Source organism: Chamaea fasciata, unplaced genomic scaffold (assembly GCF_029207755.1).
Source record: "Chamaea fasciata isolate MVZ Bird 193981 ecotype frontalis unplaced genomic scaffold, bChaFas1.0.hap1 SCAF_1, whole genome shotgun sequence".
Classification (NCBI taxonomy): Eukaryota; Metazoa; Chordata; class Aves; order Passeriformes; family Sylviidae; genus Chamaea; species Chamaea fasciata.
In genome coordinates, this window is record NW_027094086.1 from 124,932,724 (window position 1) to 124,959,708 (window position 26,985).

General features: G+C 34.8%; 1 protein-coding gene across 12 annotated transcripts in view; it reads left to right on the top strand.

The window, feature by feature from the left end:
- DGKB (diacylglycerol kinase beta) overlaps positions 1-26,985 on the top strand; it is a 408,855-nt gene that overhangs the window by 197,170 nt on the left and 184,700 nt on the right. For all 12 annotated transcript variants that reach the window (XM_066196511.1, XM_066196492.1, XM_066196528.1 and 9 more), the window contains 5 exons: positions 134-207; positions 7,176-7,250; positions 14,816-14,901; positions 17,199-17,288; positions 19,819-19,979. In XM_066196511.1, coding sequence (XP_066052608.1) covers positions 134-207; positions 7,176-7,250; positions 14,816-14,901; positions 17,199-17,288; positions 19,819-19,979 — 486 coding nt within the window. The remainder of the gene's footprint in view (positions 1-133; positions 208-7,175; positions 7,251-14,815; positions 14,902-17,198; positions 17,289-19,818; positions 19,980-26,985) is intronic.

Below are 26,985 nucleotides of genomic sequence, written 5' to 3' on the forward strand. Positions count from 1 at the left end.
AAATTATGCTTCCAGCTGGATTACATAGCATAACATAGAGTTTGCATTAAGCTTTTTGTTTTCTGTCTACTATAGGAAAAAATGAATGCAACACACAGCATTAATGAGTGGCTGTGTTATTCCCTTCTTTTAGATCACTCCAGTTCCAGGCACTCATCCACTTTTAGTTTTTGTCAATCCTAAAAGTGGTGGGAAACAAGGAGAAAGGTAAGGGTTTTATTGTTTTTCTTTTTTTCCTCTCTTTCTTGATTCTGGTCTGTGAAATGTTTAAAAATCAATTTTAAAAGTTTGTACATGAGGGAAAAAACGGAAAATGTTATATTTTTTATTCCTCACAGTTGAACATCCTGTATCCTTGTACCTATAAATTCTAGAGTAAAAAAAAAAGAGTTCTATAGAATAGTTTCATTTGAAATAATCAAAAAAAGGTAGCTATGTTCAGTGCATGGTTTTGTGTGATTTGTATGGAGATGTGAGTTGCCATATCTTGTATTAAAACTTTAAAGTGCTAACAGTTTTTAATCTATGAATGATTATACAGGCAAGCCAGTGGCCAGTAATTTAAGTTAGAAGCAGTATTCCATTTTCTAATGTATGATTTGCTTTTTGAAGACTTAGTAGTAGAGGCTCTCAAGCCTCTTTATAAGATTTCCTTCAAAGAAACCTTTTGATTTCTGTAGACAGGAAACATTCTAAAAATTCAGTTGAATTATTAGAGTTCAATCACACACGCTTAAGGATATATTAATTTTACACATCAGTAATTACATTGATTTAAATTAAAAATGTCTGAGTTTATTAGTTTAAGTGTTAATGTATCAGAAGCCTGATAAAGTAGAGGTAAGGAGCATTCTCCTACTCAGTCAGGAATGCTGAATTAGTTGCCCCCTAAATAGACTTTTCAGAGCACGTTTGAGGATTCCAAATGCTAACAATATGATAATTTTTGATCATCCCATAAATCCCTAAATTTTTATAGCCTAGTTCACCATGTCAGTGCTCTAATTTCAAGTTTCAAAGAAGGTGATAGTCTTTTGGCCAGGCTCTAGCTGAAGATGACACCTGTGGATACCAGTGATACGGGTTTTGGGAAGCAAAAACGGAGGGATGCAGTGTGATTCCAAAGCCTGGAACCAAGGAAGTGAACTACACCAAGGTCAGCTGTCGCTACCTCCTCCATCCTGGCCCCTTTGATCACATCTTCCTGTGCCCCTGAAAGTAAACTCTCAAAGGGGACAAAATCCTGCAGAGTAATTGTAATTCTTAGAGATAAGATTACCCGAAACTGTATTTGAAGGCCTCTGAGGGACCTGGTTATCACTAGAGCGCTGATTATGTAATCCCTGGACTGGTATACCTAGATATCAGCTATGTGTGTCAAAGGCAGTTAATGATCTGAAAGATTAATTCTAAACAGTTTCAAGAACATGCCTTTGCAATTGGCACAGAGCAGTGTGAGCCACCCTCACATGAGTTTTCATGCTTCAGCCACAGCAGCAGTGTGAGGCAGCCATAGTCTGCTGTGCAGTCAGGGATCCTGTGGAAGGTAATCTGCACTAGCACTTGGATTGACTTTTTATAGTACTGATATGAAGTGAGCAGATCAGAGATCCAGTCTGCAATTATGTAGGTGAGAGGCAGGTTAGAGCTGCACTTACACAGTTAGTTATAGCCTAGAAATAATTTAATGAAATGCTGTTTCACAGCTTTCAGTTCCCAGCTCATAATTGGTCTCAAGTGTTACTATCTGAATGGGCTTAATGCATTAGGGATGTCACTTAACGTTAGATATTCTCCAGGGTAAGAGCAAGTTTAAAATCTGATCCCCATCTCAAGCTCCTATTCCCCTTCATGTATTGCAGTGTTAACGCTTCTCAGTTTATGTCAATGAAACTGTTACTGAGGCCAAACAGATCACAGGAGTTATTTGAATTTTAAAACTGGATGCCCTATACACACTTCATTCACTAGCACCATTATCCACAAGTGTCATTACACAATTAAGTGTATAGCATGAAGGCAGGCACCAGCAGCTGAGTAGAGTGAACTGTAAGAACGTCTTAAATTGGCTTTGATACTACACACACACAGAATGTTAAATTGCATACTAGTGTGTCAAGGTCACACTCAGTGTTTCTGTTTTAAGAGAAGCGCATCAAAAGATTAACTGCATAGTCATGTAAACATATCTCAGGTCATTCACCATTAGGAGATAGTATCTCACAGATCTAAAGCCAGATTCAAAAAGGTTTGAGAAAGTCCACATATGGACTATTTGTTGAGAAGAGGGTTGCGCTCCATTTTTTAAGTGTTAATGTTTCATATCAATGTCAGTAGCAAAACTATAAAAGAATGTGAAGAGTGCATCTTAGTTTGAATATTCAATCTAAGTGATGGAAACATTCTCAGGGGAAATATTAAACTTTTTTTTTAGTTTTTCTGGGTTTTATCTGTCTGCTTTACAGTCAGTACCCAGAAAGAGATTCCCATATATTCCCTACCCTCCAATTTTGTGGCTGTTTTATGTTGTGGGAAGTAAAATCACAGGACATTTCAAGACATAAATTACTTTGCAAAATGCACAGTTATGGTGATTCACAGATTTCCTCACACTTGGAAGGGACCCACAAGGATCATCGAGTCCAGCATTTAAGTAAATGGCATTCAAGTCAGGCTTTTTGATTACAGCAATTCTGTAATCTGGTCAGGTGCTGAGAGGGTGGGATTAGAGGATACACTGTAACAAAAGTAAGATTTCCCTAGCAGTGAGGGAAAAAAAAGCAAAACAAACATGCAAACTTCTAATTTTTGTGGATCAGAATTTCATTATCTTGATTCATTCAGACAAAGTAAATCTTCTACTGAAAACTATTCTTCAGTCTTTACTTGGAATTCTCTGTATTTGAGAGGTCACGATGAATGAAACTAAGATTTCTAATTGACTTTCATTGAGCACAGAAAGGTTACTGCCGATTATCAAGACTCCAGTGTTCCCACAGTTCCCCATATGAGTTTTTATGCCTTACCATATGATAACCTCGCCCATTTCATTACCTTTATTCTTGGAGAGAGTTTATGCATCCAACTGAAAACTAGTTGAATAAGTGCACATCCCCAGTACTACAAGGTCGTTTCCTCTTGCATTTTGTAATTTTTTTCAAATCTCTCAAATGCAAAAGAACTGAGGATCATTTAAAAGTAAAAGAAGTTTGATGTTTTAGTTTTTAAATGTTCGAACAGAGGAGTGGTGGGAAACAAATGGATATGTAGAAGAAGTGCGTTCAGAGCACAAAAATATGTTCCGTACAACCGGATCTTATTGATACATTGTTAAACTTTAATTATATTAGAAATTCAGTTTTTCAGAATGTGTAGTCATAAATGTGTTCTTCCTGAATAGGTTTCTGCTTTAAAGACCAATGCTATGACTTTAAAATTCAATTCCAAAATAAAGAATTGTGACAATAGCCCCATTATATTTTCTCCTCAAATAGGAGGTTAATAATTGTGAAACTCAAGTGTATTTAAAGTTATTTGGACTTGATGATTTTGTTTAATAGACAATATGTATGTTTGCAATAGAATAAAAATATAAGTCAATGTTTATTTAGAAGAAAGTAGAAAAATGCAAATAAAGTTGATAAATTTAAGGCTTTCACATACTAGAAATGGATTTTAACTGAGCATGAGACTGAATAGGAGTTCATCAAACCCAGGCAAGTGAATTCCTCAGGCGATACCACACCATAACATTTTCAGTGGTTCCGCATGAAATGGGCAGGTGTAATTAATTTCATCCAAAAAAAATGCAGAACATCCATTTCATTCTAGGGCTATCATTTTGAGATGTCTGCATTTATGATCTGACTAATCGAGGCAACAGTTTTCAATAATCTGTGAATAGAATGTATATATATAGTACACTGTTCACAAAATAATTCTTTCAACAGAAGGAATATACAAGTGTAGTGCTTCTAAGGCTGTTGTTAAGGGTAATGTTTCTCACATAAGAGTCCTTCTAAATCATGCTGTTGTTTTGCCATACTCATTACTTTGATTTCCACTTCCCCATTTTCCAGTTTATTTGCCTGACCAGAGGGTGAGTTTACACAATTGTTTCCCTGACAAATGTGCTGTTGGATGCACTGGAGATCAGCTTCCGTATGCTGACGTTTTCTGCTGACTCCACATTCAGTGTCTGCAATACAGGTTGATGGTATTTTTAACCTTTGCTGTTTCCAAATAACTTGGGTTCATAGTAGCTTTTCCCTCCATCCCTCTGACTAATCTGCCTTTCTGGGCTTTCATTTAACATTGAGACAAAATGTAAAAGCAGTTTCAAATGATTTTTTTCAAATATTGTGTGTCTGGGAGAGAACATAACTAGCATTTTTTATTTCAGAGAGGAGTCCTTGGCTTCTTCCTTGTCTGATATTAGGGTTAAATTAAGCCCATATTAACCACATCTTTAATAGCCCCTAGAGGACTGAAGATGCATCCTCAGTTGTGGCAGAAGGCAGTGCTATGGCCAGCTTTTTCCACAGTGTAGTCAACTTTATACCCAGTTTTGAATTGCCAACTAGTTTCTGGCCATTTATTTTCTCTCTTTCTCAGAAGACAGCTTAATTTTACTCAGCCCAAGGTGCACTCAAAAGTATTTTTTTCAGCAGCTGAGCTTTTCAAAGATGATGGCAGCTCCTTTGGCCATTCCTGAGATAATTTTCTGCCTCCTCAGTTATGCTAGCAGAGTATTTTGAGGTTTATATGAGATCATGGGCATGATTTAAATAAAAAGACAAATGACAGTGAAGAAACTTCTCTGTGGATTTGTGTTTTAAATGGAATCTATTTAGTTTTCCAGATCACAGAATAACCCCAAAAGTAGTTATAGCAGGACAGCTGTTCGTTGACAAGTGGTAATTTCATAAACTGGCTTCGTTCATGAAATTGCATTTCGTCACAAAAATGTCTTTTGGGGCATTTCCCACCACACCACCTCATGGCCTTGTTGGCACAAATCTCCAGTCACAAGATAACCACATCCAATTCCTTCCTCGCATGTGGAAGCAAGGCATTCAGAGCCACATCAGTGTCACTCTTTGGTACTGTAGATGTAAAACTGGAAGGTCGAGTTACTATCCACATCCTTGGCTTCCCCGTGTCACCCTATTAGGTCTGGGTACAGCTTAGTGTGAAGGAAACATTTATAAACAGTTTCTAACTTTTTTTTTTTCTTTTGAGAATGTATGAATAGAAATGAGCCATCAATTTATGAATTTTACACAGACTAGAATACATAAATGTGTTTAATAACTTAAAGCTTGATGTATCATTTGCAGTGAGTCATTATGGAGTGATTAGCAGGTACTGATGACCACGAATGGTATGCACTGAGTCAAGTATTATTCAGTGTAATCTCTTCATTATTGCAGTTAGCTTTCTGGGTTCTGAGTAGGAAAACCTGGCCTCCTCTTTATTAAGAAGGCCTTTATAGTATTTCACTGTTACCTGACAACAGCACTGTGAGTGTAGGGAATGGTGAGTATGTTTTTTAGCACTAAACTTTAGGAAAATAACTCTTAGACCTTTGGGACTTTGTAAAAATACTGTTCATAAACTACTTATGGTCAACTACACAAATTAGCGTCACTTTTGACCAGATTAAATTCTATACATCTCTGAGAAGCAAGTCACACATACTAACTAGGAAACTCCTTTTACATTTGTAAAATGGGAATATATGTATTGTGTTGAAAGTCTGATTTAATGATCATCACAACCATCAACACTGATGTGTGCATACTTGTGAAATGAAGCTAGTAATTTCATACTGACTTTTTCTGTCAGGAATGGCATCAGCAATATATTGTGTGAGTGTGCTTGAGTAAAATGCTTTATGAAGCTGATATCACTAAATAATTGAGAAGTTAAGAAAATATTCCAATTTTGCAATTTTACAGAAAATTATGAATTTGTTTATATTCAGTATTTTTACACACTTGCTCTCCAGCTACCCTGATAAATTATGCATTTCTATTTAGACAAAAACGTGAAAAAAAAATCCCTGAATGTGCACATAGATTGTGTCTAGACAGTTTTATTGTGTTGTGTTTGAAAACATGGACATTTTAACCTAGAATTCAGTTCTTATTGTGCTTCTATTTTATTTAAGAGGTTATATAGAAAAGAGATATAAATAAGTGGAAAAATAAATGCTTTCCTAAAAACATTAAAATAGTAATTACCTTAAGGACAGAAACATTAAAATTAAAATCAAGAAACATGGATTTATAATTTAGGCTATTGCCGTAGATTCCAGGTGTATATTTATTTATTCTCAGCTCCAACTCTTTTGTGTGCATTCTTGTTTCTGTGTGAGAAAAAATCACTACTGCATTCCAGTAAATGTAGGAAATTACCTTTCTAATATTTGTAATGAAGAAACAAAGTCACTGTCATACTTTTAGGATAAGTAAACTCAAATTTCTAAGTTTACACTTTTGAAGAAATAATTGCTGAGGGTAGGACAGCAAATGAGGTCCCATGTGGGATAGGGCAATGCTTGTCATGCTGTATCAATAAATTACTTCCTATTATTTAGATAATTTTACAATGTGTGTAATTTAGTAAAACAATGCTTCAAATCCTTTTTAATTTTCTTCCCTATCAAGTGTAATCCTGAGGAAATGTAGCCGACCACAGATTTTCTTTATCAGAATGTTTTTCAGCCTGTGCAGACATTTTTGGTGGGTGGCAAAGCCAATTAGCTCTTGCAATTAATTATACTTGTAATTCTGTGTTTGCAATAAATTTCAGGAAGAAATCTCTCCTTTACCATGGAGTTGCTTTAATACAAATCAATATGCTTTCCGAAATGCTTTTTTGAGTCACCTTTTCTAGTGTAATTATAGCTCTTTAGTTTCTGTCTATACACAGCATTTGAATTGTTAATATCTTGTAGTACTTCTGTCTCAACTTGACACCCCACAATACACTCCGTGTTTAAATTATAATTGCTGTGTTCAAATATTTGATTTTTTTTTAAATAAATGAGACCCTGCAGTTCATATACTTATAATATGTTCTAACTTCTTTAATTCTTTTATTTGAAAGGTTTTTAAAGAATTCCAAACATGTAAGTAAATATTTTCTCCTTGTCTCTTTTACCTCTTCAGAATTTATAGAAAATTTCAGTACCTTTTAAATCCTCGTCAAGTTTATAGTCTTTCTGGAAATGGACCAATGCCAGGGTAAGTCTACAGTTAATATTATTACCAGGAACTCATTTAATAAAATACTGTATAATCAAATGAACAGACTGAAGTACATATAGCTTGTTTGGAATGTATCAACACTGCAGTGGCTGCACAAATATATAGGTATTATTTGTTTACCTGTACAAGTAAAGCTATGTCTCATACGTTTTGCTGAAAACCATGCATTATTCTATAAGAACTGTGAGATAAACTTAATTCTATTTGCAGCTTTAACTGCCTTTTCAGCAACCTGAGTTCTTGGGGGTTACTTGTGTTGCAGATGTCAGCGGCCTCAAAGACTGACCAGCAAGACTTTAATTTCTTTTGCTTAAACACATATATATATGCACATGCATAGGTGTCTGTAAAGTATTGGTGACTGCACGCTTCTTATCAGTTACATAATCTCAGAAATGTAGTGATTGGAAAATGACTGGCCAGGCTGGATTGTGCTGGCAGTGACTTTTAATGTGGACCAAAGTGTTCTCTGAACCAGCTGGTATTGCAGTCCCTTGCTAAGTGTGCTTCCTCTGTGGTTCTTCTTAATTTGCATTGCTGTGAAGACAGGAGAATTACAGTGTATCAAACCTTTGCCAGGTGATATTGTCTCCTTTTTAAGTAGCGGGTGCTTTGGTAGAAGAGAATTAGAGCAGCACTAAATATCTGCTCTGTATATTATTTTGTATGTACTGAGTGCTATTTACTTACATCACTGATACATGAAATTTTACATCAATGAAGACTTGCAGAAGAATATTAGGAGGTATATGTTCACTGGCATTAATTTTTCAACTTAGTGTTTCAATTTTTTTCCAACTGTTGTTGGATTGTTGGAATACTTTTCTTTTTAATCTTTGTTTTTCTTATTTGTTTAGACCTTTAGATGTGTGTAACATTGATGAAAGTGAAAAGCATATTGGGCTCAATCCTTTTAGAAGTTCAGACATCGTGCACTGCAGTGTGGCTAATTTTAACCTGCTGAATGGTGCGATACCAGCCCAAAAAAGGGAGATAATGACATGCATTATTTCTTTCATGCCTGTAATCATCTTGTTTCTGAACGCTAGTGCTGTTTTTATTACTCAATTGAAGTTTGTTGATTTTTTGCTATTCTTGACACATACGGAAAATTTAAGTACTCTTAGTTCAAAGAGTAAGTAGACTAGAAGAATTAACTGAGACAGAACTAGTAACCATTATTGTTTTACATACTGTATAATAGAAATGCCATGCTAGAAATTGAGAGGGTGATTTTTAAAAAAACTGAAATACTTTGGTTCACAGTCGTCTTACTTCTTCGAAGTTAAAAAAAAAAAAAATCTGTCTGCGTTTCTGTCCATAAGTGACTTAGTTTTCATGAATTTTGCTATGTGAAGGAAAATGCATTTTAAGGCAGAGGCACAGGAGGGCAGTGTTAAGTTCAAGCTGAAACCCTGCACTGAAGCAATTTAAACATTCGTCTTTTGAACAAGGACAGTGTTTTTTAGAACATGCTTTCAGTTTTGCTTTTTATTAGAAGTCAAAATAGTTTTAGTTCAGAGGCACTTTGAAGAAAATTCTAATTAATTTTCAAACGGGCACTGCTTGTTTTGGTGTATTTTATTATTCATTTCACAGAAATGAATAATCCTAAATTTCCAGTTTGTCTCTTGCCATCGCATCTTGTCCCGGGCAATACTTTTTAGGCTGCATGTAATTTGGCCCTTAAGTGAGAAGTTGAATTAACTCTGTTATTTCACTTCCCAGTACTTGTTTTATGAGTTGCCTAATAAAACCTGTCCGTTCATTCATCTGTCCACTTCTTCATCCATCTCTATAATGCCAGTTATACTTGGTTGTCAATCCAAATTTTAGGTTTATTTAATGTTCTCGTATTAAATATGAAATTTAGATCAAAATGGAACAGATTTGGGTACTGCACAGCACAGAGTAAAGCAGAAGTGTATTTCTTCATCTCAGTAAATTATTTAGTATAAAGGGATAAACATAATATATATTTATTTTAAAGTATTTATGATTACTGTAGTACACTTTAGTTGAGCCTATTTTGAAAATTGTTTCCTTTTTTTTTCTTTCAATTACTATTTTCAGCCATATTTACTCAGCCTAGAGAAGGTTTATAATATTAGCTAAGAATTTGCATTTTTTTTTGTTAGAGCCAACCTGTCTGCTTTGACCCATAAGTTAATGGTTTTGATTTTTGATGGTGTTTTTCTCATGGGCTGCTGTCATCAAGCAAGCAGATAGCATTCACAGGTTTTGTAACTTGAGTTCCAAACATCGGTGGCTGATGTGTATTGATATTTCCAGTTCATTATTGTCAAAAATCTAAGAAATCCCCTTTTCAAATGGCAGAGAGAACAAAAGAGAACTAGAAGACTAAGAAAACTGTAAATCTTAGAGGGGCTGAAACTGCTGGTTTGGGGTTTTTTTAAATGGCCAGCAGCTCAATTGCTGTGTCTGTTGTTCTGCCTCTTTAGTGGGATAAACATGTTCTTGCAGAGAAATGTCTTGGAATAAGGGACTCCTAAACAGCAACAAAAAAACCGCAAACCAAAACGCAACCCCTCAAAACCACAAAAAAACCCCACCTTTCTTCGTACCATTTATTCTGTATTTTTCTCTAACTATGAAAGTTAGCAGGCATATAGCAGAACAACAGAAAAATATTTTGAGCAAGCTGACAATGAATTTTAGTATCACAACCCCAATGTACACTTACTGAAGTGGATTTGTTGCCTACTTTCATAATTAATGGGATGGTACGTGGAGAAGTGCAGGAACAGCAGCAATGACATTTCTTGCAGCTTCTTTGCCTGCCTAAGCTAGGGTTTTTGAAGCAGTTTTTGTCAAGACACGTGGTGTACATAGTCTGTGTAAAAATATGTACACAATGCAAATAAACCTCATGGCAGCGACTCTTGCACTGCTTCCTTTCCAGCAATGGAGACCTGCTGCGAGGCCTGAAATCAGGAAGCTCTAAGTCAAAGGGCAACAGCACACTTTAAATATGGGTATGATAATTAATGCTTTAGACATTCTTTAATTGGCAGTAGAGGGATACGAGTGAGCTGGAAAAACCTTGTATGCTCTGCAGCTGAACACAGGCATAAAAGGTACTCCACAGTTACAGAGTGCCACAGTTAACACAGTGACGGGAAAATTGCTGGGCTGATGCATTGTGTAATTTGTGCCTAGCACCTGTGTTTTTTGCCATGAAAAGAGTTTCCCTGTTTGGTTGTTATATCTCTATGGGAGTCTTCTACTTCTGACAGCAACTGTTATTGTGCATTTAATGATCTTGAAGAATCTGAAATTCAGTTATTGTTCAACTCACAGAGAGGTAAATAATAGCAGGATGAATAGCAGTCAAGCCACAGAGCCGCAGGACTCTGTAGAGAGGTCAGCGTTTCACAAAGTCTTTGTCCCTCTGAAAAGGCCTCTGTTCCCTAAAGTTCTATTATTTAAAATGTCTAATTTATGGTATTTTTATACTCTATTATAGAAATTATATCCACAAAAGTTGTATTTCTTTGTAGCTTCCATAAGGATTTAATTTGGAGAGCATCTACTTTTAAAATTCTAGCTGCAGGTTTGCCTCAACAGACCTTTCTAGATCTTAAATTCTGCCCACTTAAAAGATGCCCAAGACAGCCAAGATGAATCCCCACAACTTACACTGTAATTTTGGTGGGAATCTACAGCACCTGGGCTTTTTTGCCTTCACAAAGCAATAGGACGGTTTTGAAAACTCCACTATTTTCCCTAATTATTTGAATTGATTGCTAGAGCATTTCTTTGCTATTGGACATTTGAAATACCCAGAGTATTCTAGGGAGGTGTATACACCAGAAATATTTTTAGAGAAAAATAACTGCGTAATTATTTTCTTCCGAACAAAATACTGAATCTGGTCCATATTTTCTTGGAAGAGTTACATTTTTTGCCAAAGAATGGCAAAGCCAGCAAAGGTATGTTGCTTGTACTCTAATGATAAAAATTATTTTTGTACACCACAAATCAGTAGTACTTAGAATTCAAGAAGTCTTCACATATGAGACTTAAATCTTGAATTTAGAGATGTATTTTAAGCAGTTGTCTAACAATATTTTTGCCTTTGTGACATCTGTGGTGTTGGCACCTATAACCTGTCCTGAGATCCACTAGTGGATTATTCTTTTGGGCTGTAGACAGTCTTGAGTTTTGCTTCCACTCTGAGTGAAGAATGCTAAATGATTTCAAGCATTGCTGTTACGCCACCTTGTGTGGCAGAGTACCTGCAATTCTGCATAGTGCATGCTTTTGGGTATAGGAGCAACAGTCATGTGCAGGTAATTAAATGGAAAATACTGCAATTCATGCTTTCATTACTGTGAACAAAACTTAAGTTTAACTCTAATAAATTAAATTAATTAAAAATATTAAAATAAATACTTTAAGTATTTCTCTGAACAATTCTATAAGAATGTGTATGTGTTTGCTACCTGTGCATAAATCAATTAACTGCATGATTCAAAATTAAATTTACATCCTCTAGCATTGGTATTTTATTCATAAATAGAGCCCCTGCATTCCTATGAATTTTATGAGGTGATTATGAAGAACTGAATTAGAGTAATATAGGTAGCTAAAACAGTTGCCCTCTTTTAGGTGGAAATTACTGATTTATCAGCAGAAACTCAGTAACTGCCTTTGAATCCTTGTTTCTGGCAAAATAAAATAAAATTAGGCTAGTGTCGATCACTTTCAGTGTTTCAATTTTTTCCAAGAAAATAGGATATAATTTTCTGTTCTGATCTTTTAACTGAGGCTGACATTGCACAAAATCTTTACAATGACTTCCATTTTATTTTTTTTTGGTTCACTTAAAATCACTTTTACTAAGTTCTTCTCCAGCGGTTTTTTTTTTTTTGTAATTCTTTTTAAACCATGTGAAAAATGGTTGATAAAAAGTAAAAGGTGCTATTAAAACACTAATTGAGTACAGTTTTCTTGGTAAGCAATACTGATTTTCTCTCTAAAGGTCTATAAAGAAATGTGTCAAATTCTTTTTTTACAATTGTAACACTTCCTGAGTCTGAATGAAACCTTATAAAACAGAAAACTGTGTTCCCTTCCCAACTCCTAATGTAGGCTGCACATTCTAATTCAATGAATAAGATTTATTTACATATTTAATTATATAACTATATTTAATTTTATAAATTAATTTGATTTTATAAATATTTATATCTGCTATAGTAGATTTATATACACTTCATTTATATATGCAAATAGACACTGTAACATGCATTATTTTTATGTATTTTGCTTGTTAGATTTTTATATAATATATGTATAATTTTTATATTTCAATTTCTAAAAAGAAAAGGTTATGTGAATTTAATGCCATACTTTGCTTGGAAAATTCACTGTCTGTGACTATAAAAAGCTCCAAGGGAAATACAAATGCAGCTAATTGAAAATGTTTTTGACAATATGGTTTTGCCAGATTTTTCAGTCCCCCACTTTTTTTAAAGTTACACTTTTTGATGAAGATTAGCGATACAGTTAAAACAAAAAGAGTCTTTGGTATCCATAGGTGAAGAAGCCTGTTTATAAAAGGAGACAGAGCCTTAGGTCTATATTCTGCCAGTCTGAAGTAATGTGAAAATGAACCCTGTGCTTTTGGTGTTGTTTTGGTTGGTTGGTTCTTTCCAGACTTTATTTTCCGTATCTGCTGCATGAGGTAGAAATGCTTAAATACTTAGAAGTCAGTACCCTGCTGTCACCTCTGGGCTATAATTTGACTTTAAATTAAGCTGAAGTACTGTCAGTATAGGAGGCAATGTAATTACACCTGGTAGCTCTCTGCCAACCCAACACATTGGCTTGAAGTGGGAATGCTGGTGTCATGGTAGGTAGGAGGTGTTTGTCTCTATGCCAGACCTTGAGAAGGGATGGATGGATGGATGGATATGCACACCTGTGGGCCAGGGCCCTCACAGTGCTGTGAGGTGACTGCCAGCAGAGGATCTTCCAGCACAGACTCTTATTAGATGTGTTCCCCACGTGTACCTAGTCAGATTTGGCACACGACCTTTTGGGTCACAGGAGATCCTGCAGCACTTCTGCGGAAATGTGAAGTAGAACATAAAAAGGGTGAGAAGGGCAAGCCAGCATTTAATACAGGGCAAGTAAGCATCCTTCAGGCATTGTATTTGCACTTGAGATTGCTTAAGAGCTCTTCTGAGGAAAGGAAATTACAGAGGGTGGAATATGTGATGGGTTTAATTCTATGCAACTTGGCTGAAATTATAATTCTGGTCAAAAACTAATAGAACAAGAAGTTGTCCTGTCGTCTTCTACATATTGCATAACTTTTTTGGTCATTGTGTTTTTCATTTCCTTTTCCCATTCTTGCTTTTTTACTCTGTGTGTTCTTGATTTTGTCAAGAGGTCCAAAAGAATTTTAAAACTTTCTAAGGACAGAAACTACATTCTCCTTGCAGCATTATTATCTCGTATGGGAAACAGTTGGAATTAAACACCTGCAAGCTATTGTCTATATTCATTTGTATTCAAGAACTTGTGTAAAATATATTAGTTGTGCATTTATTAGGAGATTGAAAACTGGATATCAGATCTGGTCACTAGAATATAGAATATCCAGTAAGATATCTGTAACACTAAGGAATGCAATATATATGAATGAACATGCACATACATACATAGTAATAGAACAAAATTAGTGGAACCTTTTTTTCTAGTGATAGTTCATGTGTGAGAAGTGATTTCAACATGTGTCGAAAGCTATCCTGAACTGATGCCTTTAAATTAAAATATTGCACCTTAGCCTTGTTTTAATATATCCTCACTTTCCAGCATTATGCAACATTGTTATAGAATGAAGTGGATGAGGGGGTGGTGATACTCACTTGATGGATATGGAAGCAGAAATAGCCAGGCAAATATTCCTGAAGATATTCTACTTTTAAAATTTAGTTTTTAGAACAGTGGAATGAGGGCCTTCAATCTGATGCTTTCTCATTTTGTATTAAACCAAGATGCAAAGTTGTTTTTACCAACTACAGAATGTTTAACTTAATATGTACCAGTGTTCTACAAGAAATATGAAGTTCTCATACATCTTTATAGAATGAACTTCACAAGTAAATATTATGGCTAATACATTTAGACAACTTAAGACTTTTCGGTCTTAAGAGACTACCTATCCATTTACAACTAAGTGAACAGAGAATTTTTTCTGACAATAGTTTCAAATGACATTTGAAATCAGATAAAGATTGGACTAAGCATCAGGTCCAAACTTTTTCTAGTTTTAGTGTACCATAATAACCCTTGAATTACTAACTTGGTTTGAAATTTTTCAGATAATAATGATTAATAATAATGTTGGATTGTATTTGTCTAAAAAATGACTCCGTAAGCAAAAGTGATTTTTATTTTAAATTATCATTTGCTATTTACTATTAAATAAAATGTCTTAAACCATAACATTTTTACATAATGCACAATTATACTGATCATAATTAGGTATCTTCACTTACTCTTTTTAGGTTAAATTTTTTCCGAGATGTTGCTGAGTTCAGAGTACTAGCATGTGGTGGAGATGGAACAGTAGGCTGGATTTTGGATTGCATAGGTAATCTATAGCCTTTGCACAGTTTTGTTTGCCTCATGGTTTTCACTTTAATGGTCTTCCTTATATACCAATGCATGGATACAGCTATTTCAAGCAACAGCTTGTTCATTTAAATTTTTGAAATGTGATCGTTTGGGACATGGTTATTTTTAAGTGTACTCAAATTGCAAAAGTTATTTAAAATCTCTAGACAAGTTCAGTGTTTCTGGATTTCCTTGAAAGCAAGAAATTTGAATTAGTCTATTTTAATTTCATTTCAAAGTCTATTCCCCAACTGAATCAAATCTAACTTGCTAATTTCAAGACAATTTAATTTAGCTCACTTGCTTTTTTTAATTACCAAATTTTTGTTTATTCTATATTATCCTATAATGAAGATAATTTATTAAGAGATAATTCAGTTTTGGAGTTTTTTCAGTCAGTTTTCTGCAAATTCCTCTGTAAAAATCATAAGGAAGGCCCAGAAGTCAAGTTATTACAGACTTAAAAGACTTAATTTTTTCAAAGTTTATTAAGGAGAATGTCTTCCACATCACATGATCATTTATTTGATGTTAGGCTGCAGAGACAAATAGTGGGCATGTGTTACAGTGGAAATGAGGAAGTGGATCAAGAGAGGTCAAAAGACTCAACTTAAGTTTTAATGAAGTGTTTAAAAGTGTGTGCTTTGTGGGAGTCCAGAAAACCTTTAAAAGTTCACTGAAAATTAGACTTGATGTCATGAAGGAATGATAGCAAGGGAATATTTCCAATCTTGGTTGGAAAAAGTCTTTTCGCAAGTGCAAGCTACTGCAAATTGCTCTCAAATAGCTTTCGTAAATTAATGTACAGAAACATCAAGTGCATTGCCTAAATATTGGAAGAAACGAAGATTTGTAGGTGTTAATTGTGTCATCACCTTTTTCATGAGGTCTAAAATGTCAGGCAGTTATTTTCTCTGTCAGTAACATACTGTTTTCTGCAGCATTTTTTGTGGTATGGAACTTCAAAATTACTTCAGGGATGCAGGAACCACCTTTGTTCATAGGTGCAGAAAATATATTTTCAATGCTGCCTTTTAGGGAGCAAAAGCACTTTAGCATATAAAGTGTAAGGGTACACCTTTTTCTAAACAGGTTTCTAATTCGTTTCTGATTTGGTCTTCCCTGATGTCTTGATAAACAAAGAGCTTTAGCTGAGAGCACAGCAAGAAAAAAAATAAAATAAATAAAAAAAGAACAAAATGAAAAAATAATTCTTATCAGTTTGAAACTTCAAAACTTGTTAAAAATTACTCTATTAAATATTACATTCTCTGAAAGATTTCCACTAAACTTGTTATGTGAATGTTAAATCTTTCTAAAATATTGATAAATATAGATTTCTCTGCTACATCCATTGTGTAGATAAACTGCTGATTATTGCTGATAATTGTGCATCGTTCTATAAACAAAACAAGTGTTTGATTAATTAAGTATAACTTTTAAACTGGACATGCTATTCATTCACATTAACTGGGAAATTTGAGAAATTATATATTTGAAGTATATGTTCCACCTTTCAGAAAGGCTGCATTTCTTGACAAGGGTTTTCTCATCGGATTTTGAAAACATCCGTGGGCTTACAATGCTACAGAAATACCAGTAAAGACTGAAGAGATGCTATGAATTCATTCATTTCAAAACATTGTTTAATAAATACAAAATTGCAACTTAAAGACTTGATCAGACAGGTCAGTCTGCTTCCTTTGGATAGCAGATTTAATTCCTGATGGGGAAACCCATCTCAGGTCTTGTGTTAGTTCCAGTGACTCCTTGGTAGTGGTGCTCCAGTGTAGACACAACTCTGGGTGAGTACACAGCTTAACACAAATTTGTCACCCAGGTCACCCAGGTGAAAACATAGAAGGTTCACTTCATTATTCATGACCTTAACTATTACTCTTCTCTATTCAAAACTGGGAATGGCAGAGCTGAGAACTCGAGTGAGAGCGCCATATTCAGTCTTGGAAAGATCTTGAGTATCATTGTTTATGAATGTTTGTCATATCTATGATTTACAAGGTCCTTATGATAACAAAGTAGTCCATTAGGATTACAAAATCCTTACAATAATAAATGAGTAAATTAGGATTAAGGGTTGAATATCAAGTGGAGAAGGGACTGCAAAATGGATTGGCTTGGTGAAGTGCTCATTGTGGAGGAGGCAGCATAATTTCAAATGCAATCACTGAAACAAAACCTAACATAGTTATATAATACCATGCAATTAGATAATTTTTGTTCCTTATTTGTGTTCTTTTCCTTCTTTATTCACAGAGAAAGCGAACTTGATTAAGCATCCTCCTGTTGCTATCCTGCCTCTTGGGACTGGCAATGATTTAGCAAGGTGTCTGAGATGGGGAGGAGGTAAACACAAATGAAAATGCAATTTATTATATAATTAAAAGGAAAAAAAAAACCCTTTTTGCATCAACACATACATTTGGATTTGTTTTCATAAAGAGCCATTATCGCCTTTTCCGTTTTTGGAATGATCTGTTTGTAATTGTTACATAGATATGTAAGATATTAAAGGTTTCAATCACACTCAATCACAATCATACCTTGTATGTATCTTCTGCTGGCACCAAAAATGTTCCAAGGTGTAATGACAATAGTGTATAGCTGTTAGGCTGGCTTTTTACCAGCTGTATTGCAGTTACTGCTTGTAAAGGGAGCAGTCTTAAATAGGTTTTGATTGAGACTGTTCTGAAAGGGTTATTGAAAAGATCTAAAAATGGGTTAAGAGTGGTTTAATCTTTAAAAATATAAAATGAAAAACATGTCTCAGCGTTGGACTAGTTCCTTTGGTCCATTCCATTTCTGTTTTCCTACAGAGGATTCCAGACAATAAGTGCTGTGGTACTACTTACCAGAAAATAAGACAAAGAATGCCGAAAGAAGAACACTTAGAAAATCAAACCTTTTATACCCTTTGCATCCTTCCCTGGATATATGGAGACTTACTCTCAGCTCCTCCAAAAAACTGTATTCAGAATCTTTATTACAGGATAACTTTAAGGAGACAAAAGGGAGAAAATCTTAGACAAGATTCAGTCTGTGGTGAAAGCACCTCAATTTATGGGCTCATAGCCAGGTCTATTTCAGGTCTTGGTTGTTTCAGTTGAGATGTTTTGTATTTGGAACTTGGTTGTTTTATTTGGAAGTTCTCAGCCTTTGCAGATATCTTGTTTCTTCTATCTCATCGGTTTCCTTTCCAAATGTCTTCCTTGTTGCCAGGTAGTCTTTAGCAAATTCTCAGTAGTTGTCATGCTATAGCACTTTGTTAAACATGATGTTCTGTCAAATCATTTGAGAACCTCCTTTATTTTCTCTGTCACAACCGTTGATTATTTACATTCTCATAGTCTTAGAGGAAGAAAGGAAAACAAATGAGACAAAACCTATTCCAATCAGCCTTGCTTAACTTTCTGAATTGTTCATAGAGCCATGGAGGTCATGAAACTGAAAGAGGTCACAGGAAATCACTAGTCCAATCTGCTGTTCTAAGCAGGGTCAGCCATGAGAACATTCAATTGCATTATCTGGGACCTGTCCCTACCTTCATCTTAATTTATGTTCTGTATCTTAAGTGATTCCATTTGGACTAAAGTAGAAAAAACAGTTGGAAAATATTGTTTCATCAAATGATGGGTTTCATCATTCTTTGCCCAGTTGCAGTGGTAAACAATACCATAATGCAGATTTTCTGGAACTTCCGTAGATGGGAGAGTAGACAGGGATTCCAGAAACTAAACTGCTGGTGAGTGATCTCAAAGATGCAGAGAAATGGAATTGTGCATGCTGCTGTCATGTGGTAGTTAGCAATAACTAGCAAAAGCGTGCTAGGCAACCATAAGCAAATACATCAGCAATGGGTTTTGAGCAAGGAGGCTTTGAGTCGCTTGACCTGCTAAAGCTGTGAATAACACCAGCACTACATATTGCTTGAATAGGAAATCTTGTTTTTTCTGCTTTGACGAAGGACTGAGTCCCCAGATTTTAGCTATCTATTACAAAGTCATTTGTTCTGAATAATATTCAGAGTTGATAATGTCACTTTAGTAAAACCCCGTTTTTCTTCATGCACACAGGTGTATGTTGAGTATACTCATGAGTGCATACACAGGTTTTCTACTCAGTTTAGTGAATTACATGTGAGTGCTTATTTGAAACCAAGAGTAAGTTCTCTCTACAAAGCAAGATGAGGCTCATGAAGAAGTTGTTGAAATAAGCAAAAATGTTACTTTTGCTGATAAAGCTTTCAGCTATGGTTTTGAAATTTTTGGGTTTGTTCTGCTAAACTAGATTGAAGCAATCCATGAAAATTAGTAGATAGCTTTTAACCTTTCAGTGTGTTGTCAGGCAAAACAGCAATATGGCTCTTTTCCACAAATTTTGAAATACAAGGAATTTAAATATTAATTTCTCATGAAGAACATTTTGCAAAGTATAACCACAGCTTTATGGGTCATCTGGAAAATTCAAGATATAGGCAAATTTTAAAGATATAATGAGTTTCTTCATCACAAATTTGATGTACACTGAAATCTCTGGTTTTCTGAATCTGTAGAATTTTTGTAAATTCACATGCTGAATTAGCTTTCTATTTGTACATCTTTTAATGACAGGTGCTGGAAAATTGTCAATACTTCAAACACAATCCTACTTTTAAGGTCTTATATGCATTGCTTTTATTTTTCCAGTCATAAAATCATAGAATGTTTTGGGTTGGAAGGGTCTGTAAAGGTTAGTTAACTAGTCCAACCCTCCCTGTAATGAGCAGGGGCATCTTCAAGTAGATCAGGTTGTTCTGAGTCTTGTCCAACCATCTAGAAAGAAAATGTAATGAAACTTTATTATGCTTGATTAAATAACTGGTTTTATGTTTTGCTAGGATATGAAGGTGAGAATTTGATGAAGATCTTAAAAGACATTGAGAATAGCTCAGAGATTTTACTGGACAGGTGGAAATTCGAAGTAATACCCAATGATAAAGATGAGAAAGGAGACCCAGTGCCTTACAACATCATCAATAACTACTTTTCTATTGGCGTGGTAAGACTTATGCTTATCCTTAAGTGATTTTCTTTTTCTGTTTTGAATAAATATTTGCATCACATGCCTTTGAGTGAAGAACTGTTGGCTAGAGATAATTTATAATGTTGTTTTGCTAGTGAAATGAATACATAGATGACTGACAGCAATTTGCATTAATTTACTTCCTTGCATTCCAACCTGAATTGTTTTTCAGGACCTTCTACCTTCCCATTTATAAAGAAGATATTTGTGTTGTTCTCAATGGTTTATGAACAGCTATAATACTGAATTTATATTGTCATTTTGAAGGTCCTATAAAAATATAAAGGAAAAACTAATCACTTAATAAGTACTCTTAAGTAACGTTTGCCATTAGTATTCACATAGTCAAAACTGTTTAAAGGAACAGTTGCATTCTTTATTTCTTTGGGGCAGTTTTAAATAATAAAAAAGTAATACAAAAAAGAAAGCTCTGTATGTATCTTCTTGGTCCTGCCTTGTAGAGAAGTGAAGTTCACTTCAAATTCACAGTTTGAATGAATTGAAAGGGGTTTAATAGCTCTTCATGTCTGAGAAATCGCATCTCTGGTTTCTGCTTCTCTGTGGTTTTCTATGTACTATCTACGCTTCTTAATATTAGCAGAATTTCTTTATTCATGTTTGATTTGTGATTAGTTGTTATTTCCAGTACTATTCTGAAGAACCATTACTTCACATGTAATGTGGGTTTTTCCTAGGTGATTCTTCCTGCCTACAAGCAGAAACCTACACTGAATTGTATTACATTCTCTTTTAATTTTTTACTCTTTCACCAAGGCACTGTGAAAACTGATGGTGACCTACAACATATTGCACATTGCCTCATAAATTCTTGCCAAATAATAAGCACAGTCTCTAATCCGACATGAATAGAACTTGCTGTATGAACTTCGTAACAGTATGGCAGAAATTGTACTTAATAACAAAGAATCTAAATGAATGTTTAGAAAGGACGGGAAAGTAAAACTGAATAAAATTGTGCTTGACATGAGACTCTTGATATTTTAGGACCATAATTCAGGTTGGAAGGGATTGCAGGAAGTCATTAGTTCTAAACAGGGTCAGCTATAAGAGCAGATCACATTGCTCAGGGCATTATCCATTTAGATTTTAAAAGCCCCCAAGGAATGCACAACCTCTTTGGGCAACCCATTGTGGTGCTTGACTGTCCTTACGATGAAAAGTGGTTTTTTTTCTACATCCTGTCTGAATCTCTCACTTCATCATAAATTATCTGTCTCCCATTCTCCTGTCATATGTGCTGCTGTGAAGAGTCTTTATGCTCTTGATGCCTCCTCATAGGTACTTGCAGTCTGCTATTAGACCTCTCTGGAGCTGCCCTCTTACCTGTGAATAATCTTCTGTAGTCAGCCCTTTTTAAAAAAATCTCTCCAGCAATCAAGACCACAATATCCCAAGCTAGATACAAGAATTCTGGAGTAGTCAGTATTCAAAACCTTGCTGAGGTTGAGCATGATCATCCCTTTGCTCTCTCCTCATCTACAAATCTAGTTGTTTTAACATAGGTACCAATCAGAAAGCAATTTACCCCTTGAAAGGAAAATGATACACTAAGTTGAAAGGAATGCTGGAGATGGTAGCATGAAAGGTTGGGTTAGTACGTTCAAGCCAAACAGACCTTTTTTTTTCTATGGCAGTCTCAAAGCTCTGACATGTACCTAAGAACTGTACTATGTCTAAGTTCAGAGAAAAAGGTAAGAAACAAACTGAGATTTATGTGTAACTAACTGTGAATGAATGTGGGTAGTGTTCAACCTGATGAAAGCACAGAGCATGGAAATACCATAAAAAGTGGACGCCAAGCCATGTGTCAATTTCAAAGCAGGAGCTACAAAACATCTAAGAGCAATGTAGAATAAGATAAAGATTTTTCAATTGCTCACATCCATCATTCTGTCAGGATGGCAAGATACCAGGAGAGAAGATCCATCTGCTTCCTAATAATACTGGAGTCACTGATACAAGCTAAATATCCAAGAAAAACGTGCATTAAAGTAGTCAAATCATATTTGCTTTAAAAAATAAAGATACCACCACCCTAAGAAAAAACAAGTCAAGAAACCTCCTCAAAAATATAGTAGGGACATCTGAAAATGAAAGCTTTTCTTGGAAAGACACAGATTTGGGGAGCTGGCCAAACATAGCTGGCAGTATTAGAGGACAAATGAGGAGTCATGGCAGGGACGGGAAACATCAGGCCAACTGTCCAACAGTGGCAAGTTCAATTACTGATGTACCTTAGAGAAAATAAAAGTTATTTTCCCCATAATCTACCAAAAGAGCTTTAATAGTCATACATTCATACACTAGGGTGAATCCTGTCCCGGTGATCCTGAAAGACAGAGTTCAGAAATGTCAGTATTGTTTTGTTTTCACAGACTGTATGCTTGGGCTTGCAGTGCATTTCTGCAGTTGCTGCAGTACTGGAATTTCAGTCTTGTCACTTCTTTTAGCCAGCTTGCTATTGTTATAATCAGAGGGAGTGTGTATTTCGTTGGACATATTTGTCATGGTTAACCTTTTTCTTATCGATGAAATATAACTTTTGCCACTTTTTTCAAGTGCACAGCCGCTTACCATTACTGGTGGCTCAACATGTATACATGGACAGGTGCTTCAGATAAGCCTGTGTTTGTAACACTCCTGTTTATTTTATCCAAAGTTTTTTTTTTTTTTGTTTTGGTTTTTTTGTGGGTTTTTTTGTTTGTTTGTTTGTGTTTTTGTGTCTGTATCTCAAGTCTGTAAAAACCAAACAAAAAAGTAGAACCCCCAAAACCAAAACACTTCTCTAATCTAATGCTATCTTAGAACAAGGAAGTATTTTCACAAAATCAGTAATAATTCTTCAGTTCAATGCTCAAAATTACCCCCACCAAAAAAGCCCCAAAACAACACCCAAGCAAACAAAATAATCCTCAGACTAAATCGCCATATACTCATGACTCTATGCGTTAGTTGAAGATGAAAAAAGTGGGTAATGATACCCTAAAAAATAAACCCTATATTTGCAAAAAATTGTTCTCAACTTAACCTTCAGATCATGCCTGGATTGAGCCATTTTCTTCAGTGATGCAGTCATACTAAAGCATAAATGCTGATTGTTAATTGTGAAATGGATGGGTCTGTATTCTATTCACAATAAATATGCTCAATTCAAGTACACACAAAACCAGATAAACATGGAAGATGGTGAAATAATCATGTGCTGAGACCTGAGCAGCAGCCATGCAATGTGCGTGACCAAAAGACAGTGAGGCAAACTCACATTAAACCAAAATAGGGAAACAACTTGAGAACATTGTTACCTTGAGAAGGACTTCCATGTGCACTGTTAGGAAACTCCATAGTGGCATGGCTAGAAATTTTATATAGTGCTAAGGTGTGAAGAAAGAGTTCCTTTAAGCTTAGAGATAAGTAGCTTAGTTGTCAAGCAATACTGTATTGTGGATACTAATCACAGAAAAGGGAGTGACTGTCAAGGCTGTTTATCTTTTACTGGGAAGTTTTTAAAGAATGTCAAATGTGTAGAGAAGTTGTATTGCTTATTTTTAGTGCTTCTCAAATGATTGTTTCAAAGTGAGACAAAATGGGTATTTTGATAATGGAAGGAATGCCTCATTAAATGTTCCATTTTGATTAAACATTAGAAACCTTGGCTTCCACTAAATGCTTTGTTTAAAAGAGCATGTGGAAGGGGTAAAAAGACATCTTACATTCTTAGGGGTAGGAATGTGTGAGAGAGCCCAATATCTCTGCTTTCTGTACTTCCAGGTAGATATTCAAGAGAAATGATGAAATCATGCAAAAACTATAATGAAGTTATTTTTAAAAATATCTCACAATTTTATTTGATATCTCACAATTAATAATTCTCATTCCTAAAGATAGATGAGTTTTTCAGAAGCTCCTCCTTGACTGGAGTGAATAGCTGTAGGCCAAACCAAAGGCATAGTTGTAGTCACCTGAGAACCAACATTGCTGGACCCTGACTTTTTACATTTTTTACATAAACTACTTGAACATATTAAATAAAAACAGTTCCTGGACTCAGATAATGGCTTATCTTAAAAAAGGTAACAATTTTTAAACCAAACAACTCATCTATTTCCCATTGACTTTCCTGTTACTTACTAATAGATCTTTTTATTGTTTTCCATTTTGTGGGTAATAATGCTGAAAGAAATTATGAATAGATGTTAGGATGCGAGTCCTAAAGTAGGTTTTCCAGAAGCAAGCATAATTTTGAATTTACTGTTCTGCCACCGAATTAGCTTAGAGTTTAGACTTTATGGAGCCAATATTAGGTCAACATGAATCAGTTCTGAAGATCTTTAACTGTAAACATTTTCTTCCCATTTTCTTTTTTTTTTTTTTTTTTTACCTTTTAGATAAATCATGAAACTATCTGATGTTATTAAGAAATAAAATGTTATCAATGCTGTTTAACTATCACTTGAATTTTTGTAACTGCATAGGGTATTGCAGAGCATATGCTGCTAAGCCCCTTGCAGTTCTGTAATTAGACTTTTGGAGCATCATAAACTGAATTTACAAACATCTGCATTGTCTTTTAGTACAAGTTGGTTTAGAAAGAAATATTGCTGAGCTGGATTTTAAGGAAAGTTATACTATATAAATTATGGCACAGTGCAACCTTCCCTATGTTAAAACAGTGATAACATTCTAAAATGAAAGCAGTTCTCACTGGCGTTTGGGCAGTATTCAAGGTATAAGAATAAACCAAATGATATGGTACTTACTGGTATTTACAGAAGGCATTTTAAAGATTATATTAATAATCACTGTATATCCTTGTGTTCAGTTAGAGATGTTCTGTATGAATGACTGATTAGGTAATTCTCTTCCTCTTGGGCTAGATTCCATTAAAATTTTGAACTTTTGTTTTTGACAAAGTTATATAGCTGTTACATCTATAAAGAGTATGCATATTCTCTCTGTTCACACTTAAGTGATTACCTAGTGTTCTGGCTAGGAGGTCTGCAAGGGTTGCTGTCCCTTAGGAAACTAGCAGAGTCCCTTAGAAGCTTACATTCTTTGTAGATCCAGAATTACTCCTCCCTTGTTTCCACTGATCACCTGAATGCATGCTGTAGGATAAGCCGACTTGGTATCTTTGCTATTGGTGCTCTTTTATCTACATACGGTAAGGAGTCACTGTCAGCAGAATCAAATTATTTGGGAAGATTAAAGCTACAGCTGATCTTACTCAGATTATTTAATTTGCACGAGGTACTTAGGATGTGGAAAACATCTTATCTGTCTACTTATTGATACAGGATTTGAATATGAATCTTCCAGCCTCCCTTCAGCTGAGATTTTGAATACATGTGCAAACACATACACAGGAACATATTGGAGGGAAAAAAATGCTCTAGGACACCAATTAAGACAGTAACCTGGAAGAGAACTGGGATATCCAGATTCCTGTTCCATCTGTTGTTTTTGTCCATTTGATTAACTTGTATGTGGAAATTCAGAAACTTACATTACTCTGAGTGACTTCTAAAATCAATAGGTAAAAGATTTTAATGCTAAAATAGAACTGACGGAAGTAGAACACCTCTGTCTTTCATTCAGTCCTTACACAACATGTGGTAATTGATTTCACTGCAATATGGTGATATTCTCACTTGGATGGTCTTCAGCAAAAATATTTTTTGCAAGTGTTTTTAGTTAAGGCAGTAAAGATAGCTGAATGTGCCTGGAAATGTTCTGTAAGTTCTTTGAGAAACGAGTCAGTATTATATGCTGGATTAATGAAAAAAATAGCAGTTATCACATAGAGGGGAAATTTCATTAATACTAGTAAGTAATACCACAATCAGGATGTGTTTTCTGACAAATTATTATCATAAAGTAGTAAAGGTCTACCACAAAGACAAGTGTACTTTCATGACACCTCGTATGTTACTATCCAAATGCACTATCAAATAGGTATTTGAGGGCTCATGATTTAATATTCTTCAATCTTAACCAGTCACTAAGAGCCTCTTATTCTGCCAGTAGGGAAAAATATGACTTCTTAATTCTCATAATCATAAATTTGAACTTGTTAGGAGTCTGCTTCCTCATCACTGTACTTTAAGTCATCAACCTACACTTCCATTATACCTTCTTATTTTATTCTTTTATTTTATTTTTTCTTTGCAAGACTGGGAAAAAAAGTAAGAAAAATCTTACATAGAAGCCATATTTTTTGTTTTCTTGAGAAAGGACTTTCGTTAGCATCAACAGAAAATTTTTCTACTGAAATTTTTTGTCTCAGATACCAGAGACTTAGATACAGGAGTTCCTCTAACTGACTATGGGATCCCTTAATCTTTTGTTTTTTATCCTGTTATTGATATTATTTTGGAGCATATTTATTACTACAAAAAAAAAGTATTTATTATTGTATATAATATTTACAGCTGTGAATGAATTAAGGTTTTATGTTGGCCCCATTATTTGAAATTTTAAAGCCTCATATAGCATTTTGCTGTTCATGGTGGTAAATAGGAATTATTTTTGGCATAGGAAAGTATCCTAAGGACATTTGCTGATTCAGTGCTGAATTTAAATGCATACACATCTTAACACTGATGCAATGTGACGTTTAAGTATGTGTTTAAACTTTCCTGATCTAATGAAGTAGTTAAATACTTGAGTAATTTTTTAAGCATTTTTTGCATTTTCAGTAACATGACTGGACAAATGCACATGTTGAATTCTGGGCATTTGGTACAAACTGATTAATTATTCAAGTGGGATTTTTAGGTATACATAACTAAAAATGATCTTTAGGGGTTTGCTGAACTAATATGAACATAAACACATGCCTAAGTGATTTTGTGAATCCTAGTCATCAATTTGAACGTGCTAATGGAGTGTTGTGATATATTGCATTATTTCTGTGCCAAGGAGGAAAGGAACATTTCATAGTAAACAGTATTATTGCTTTGTA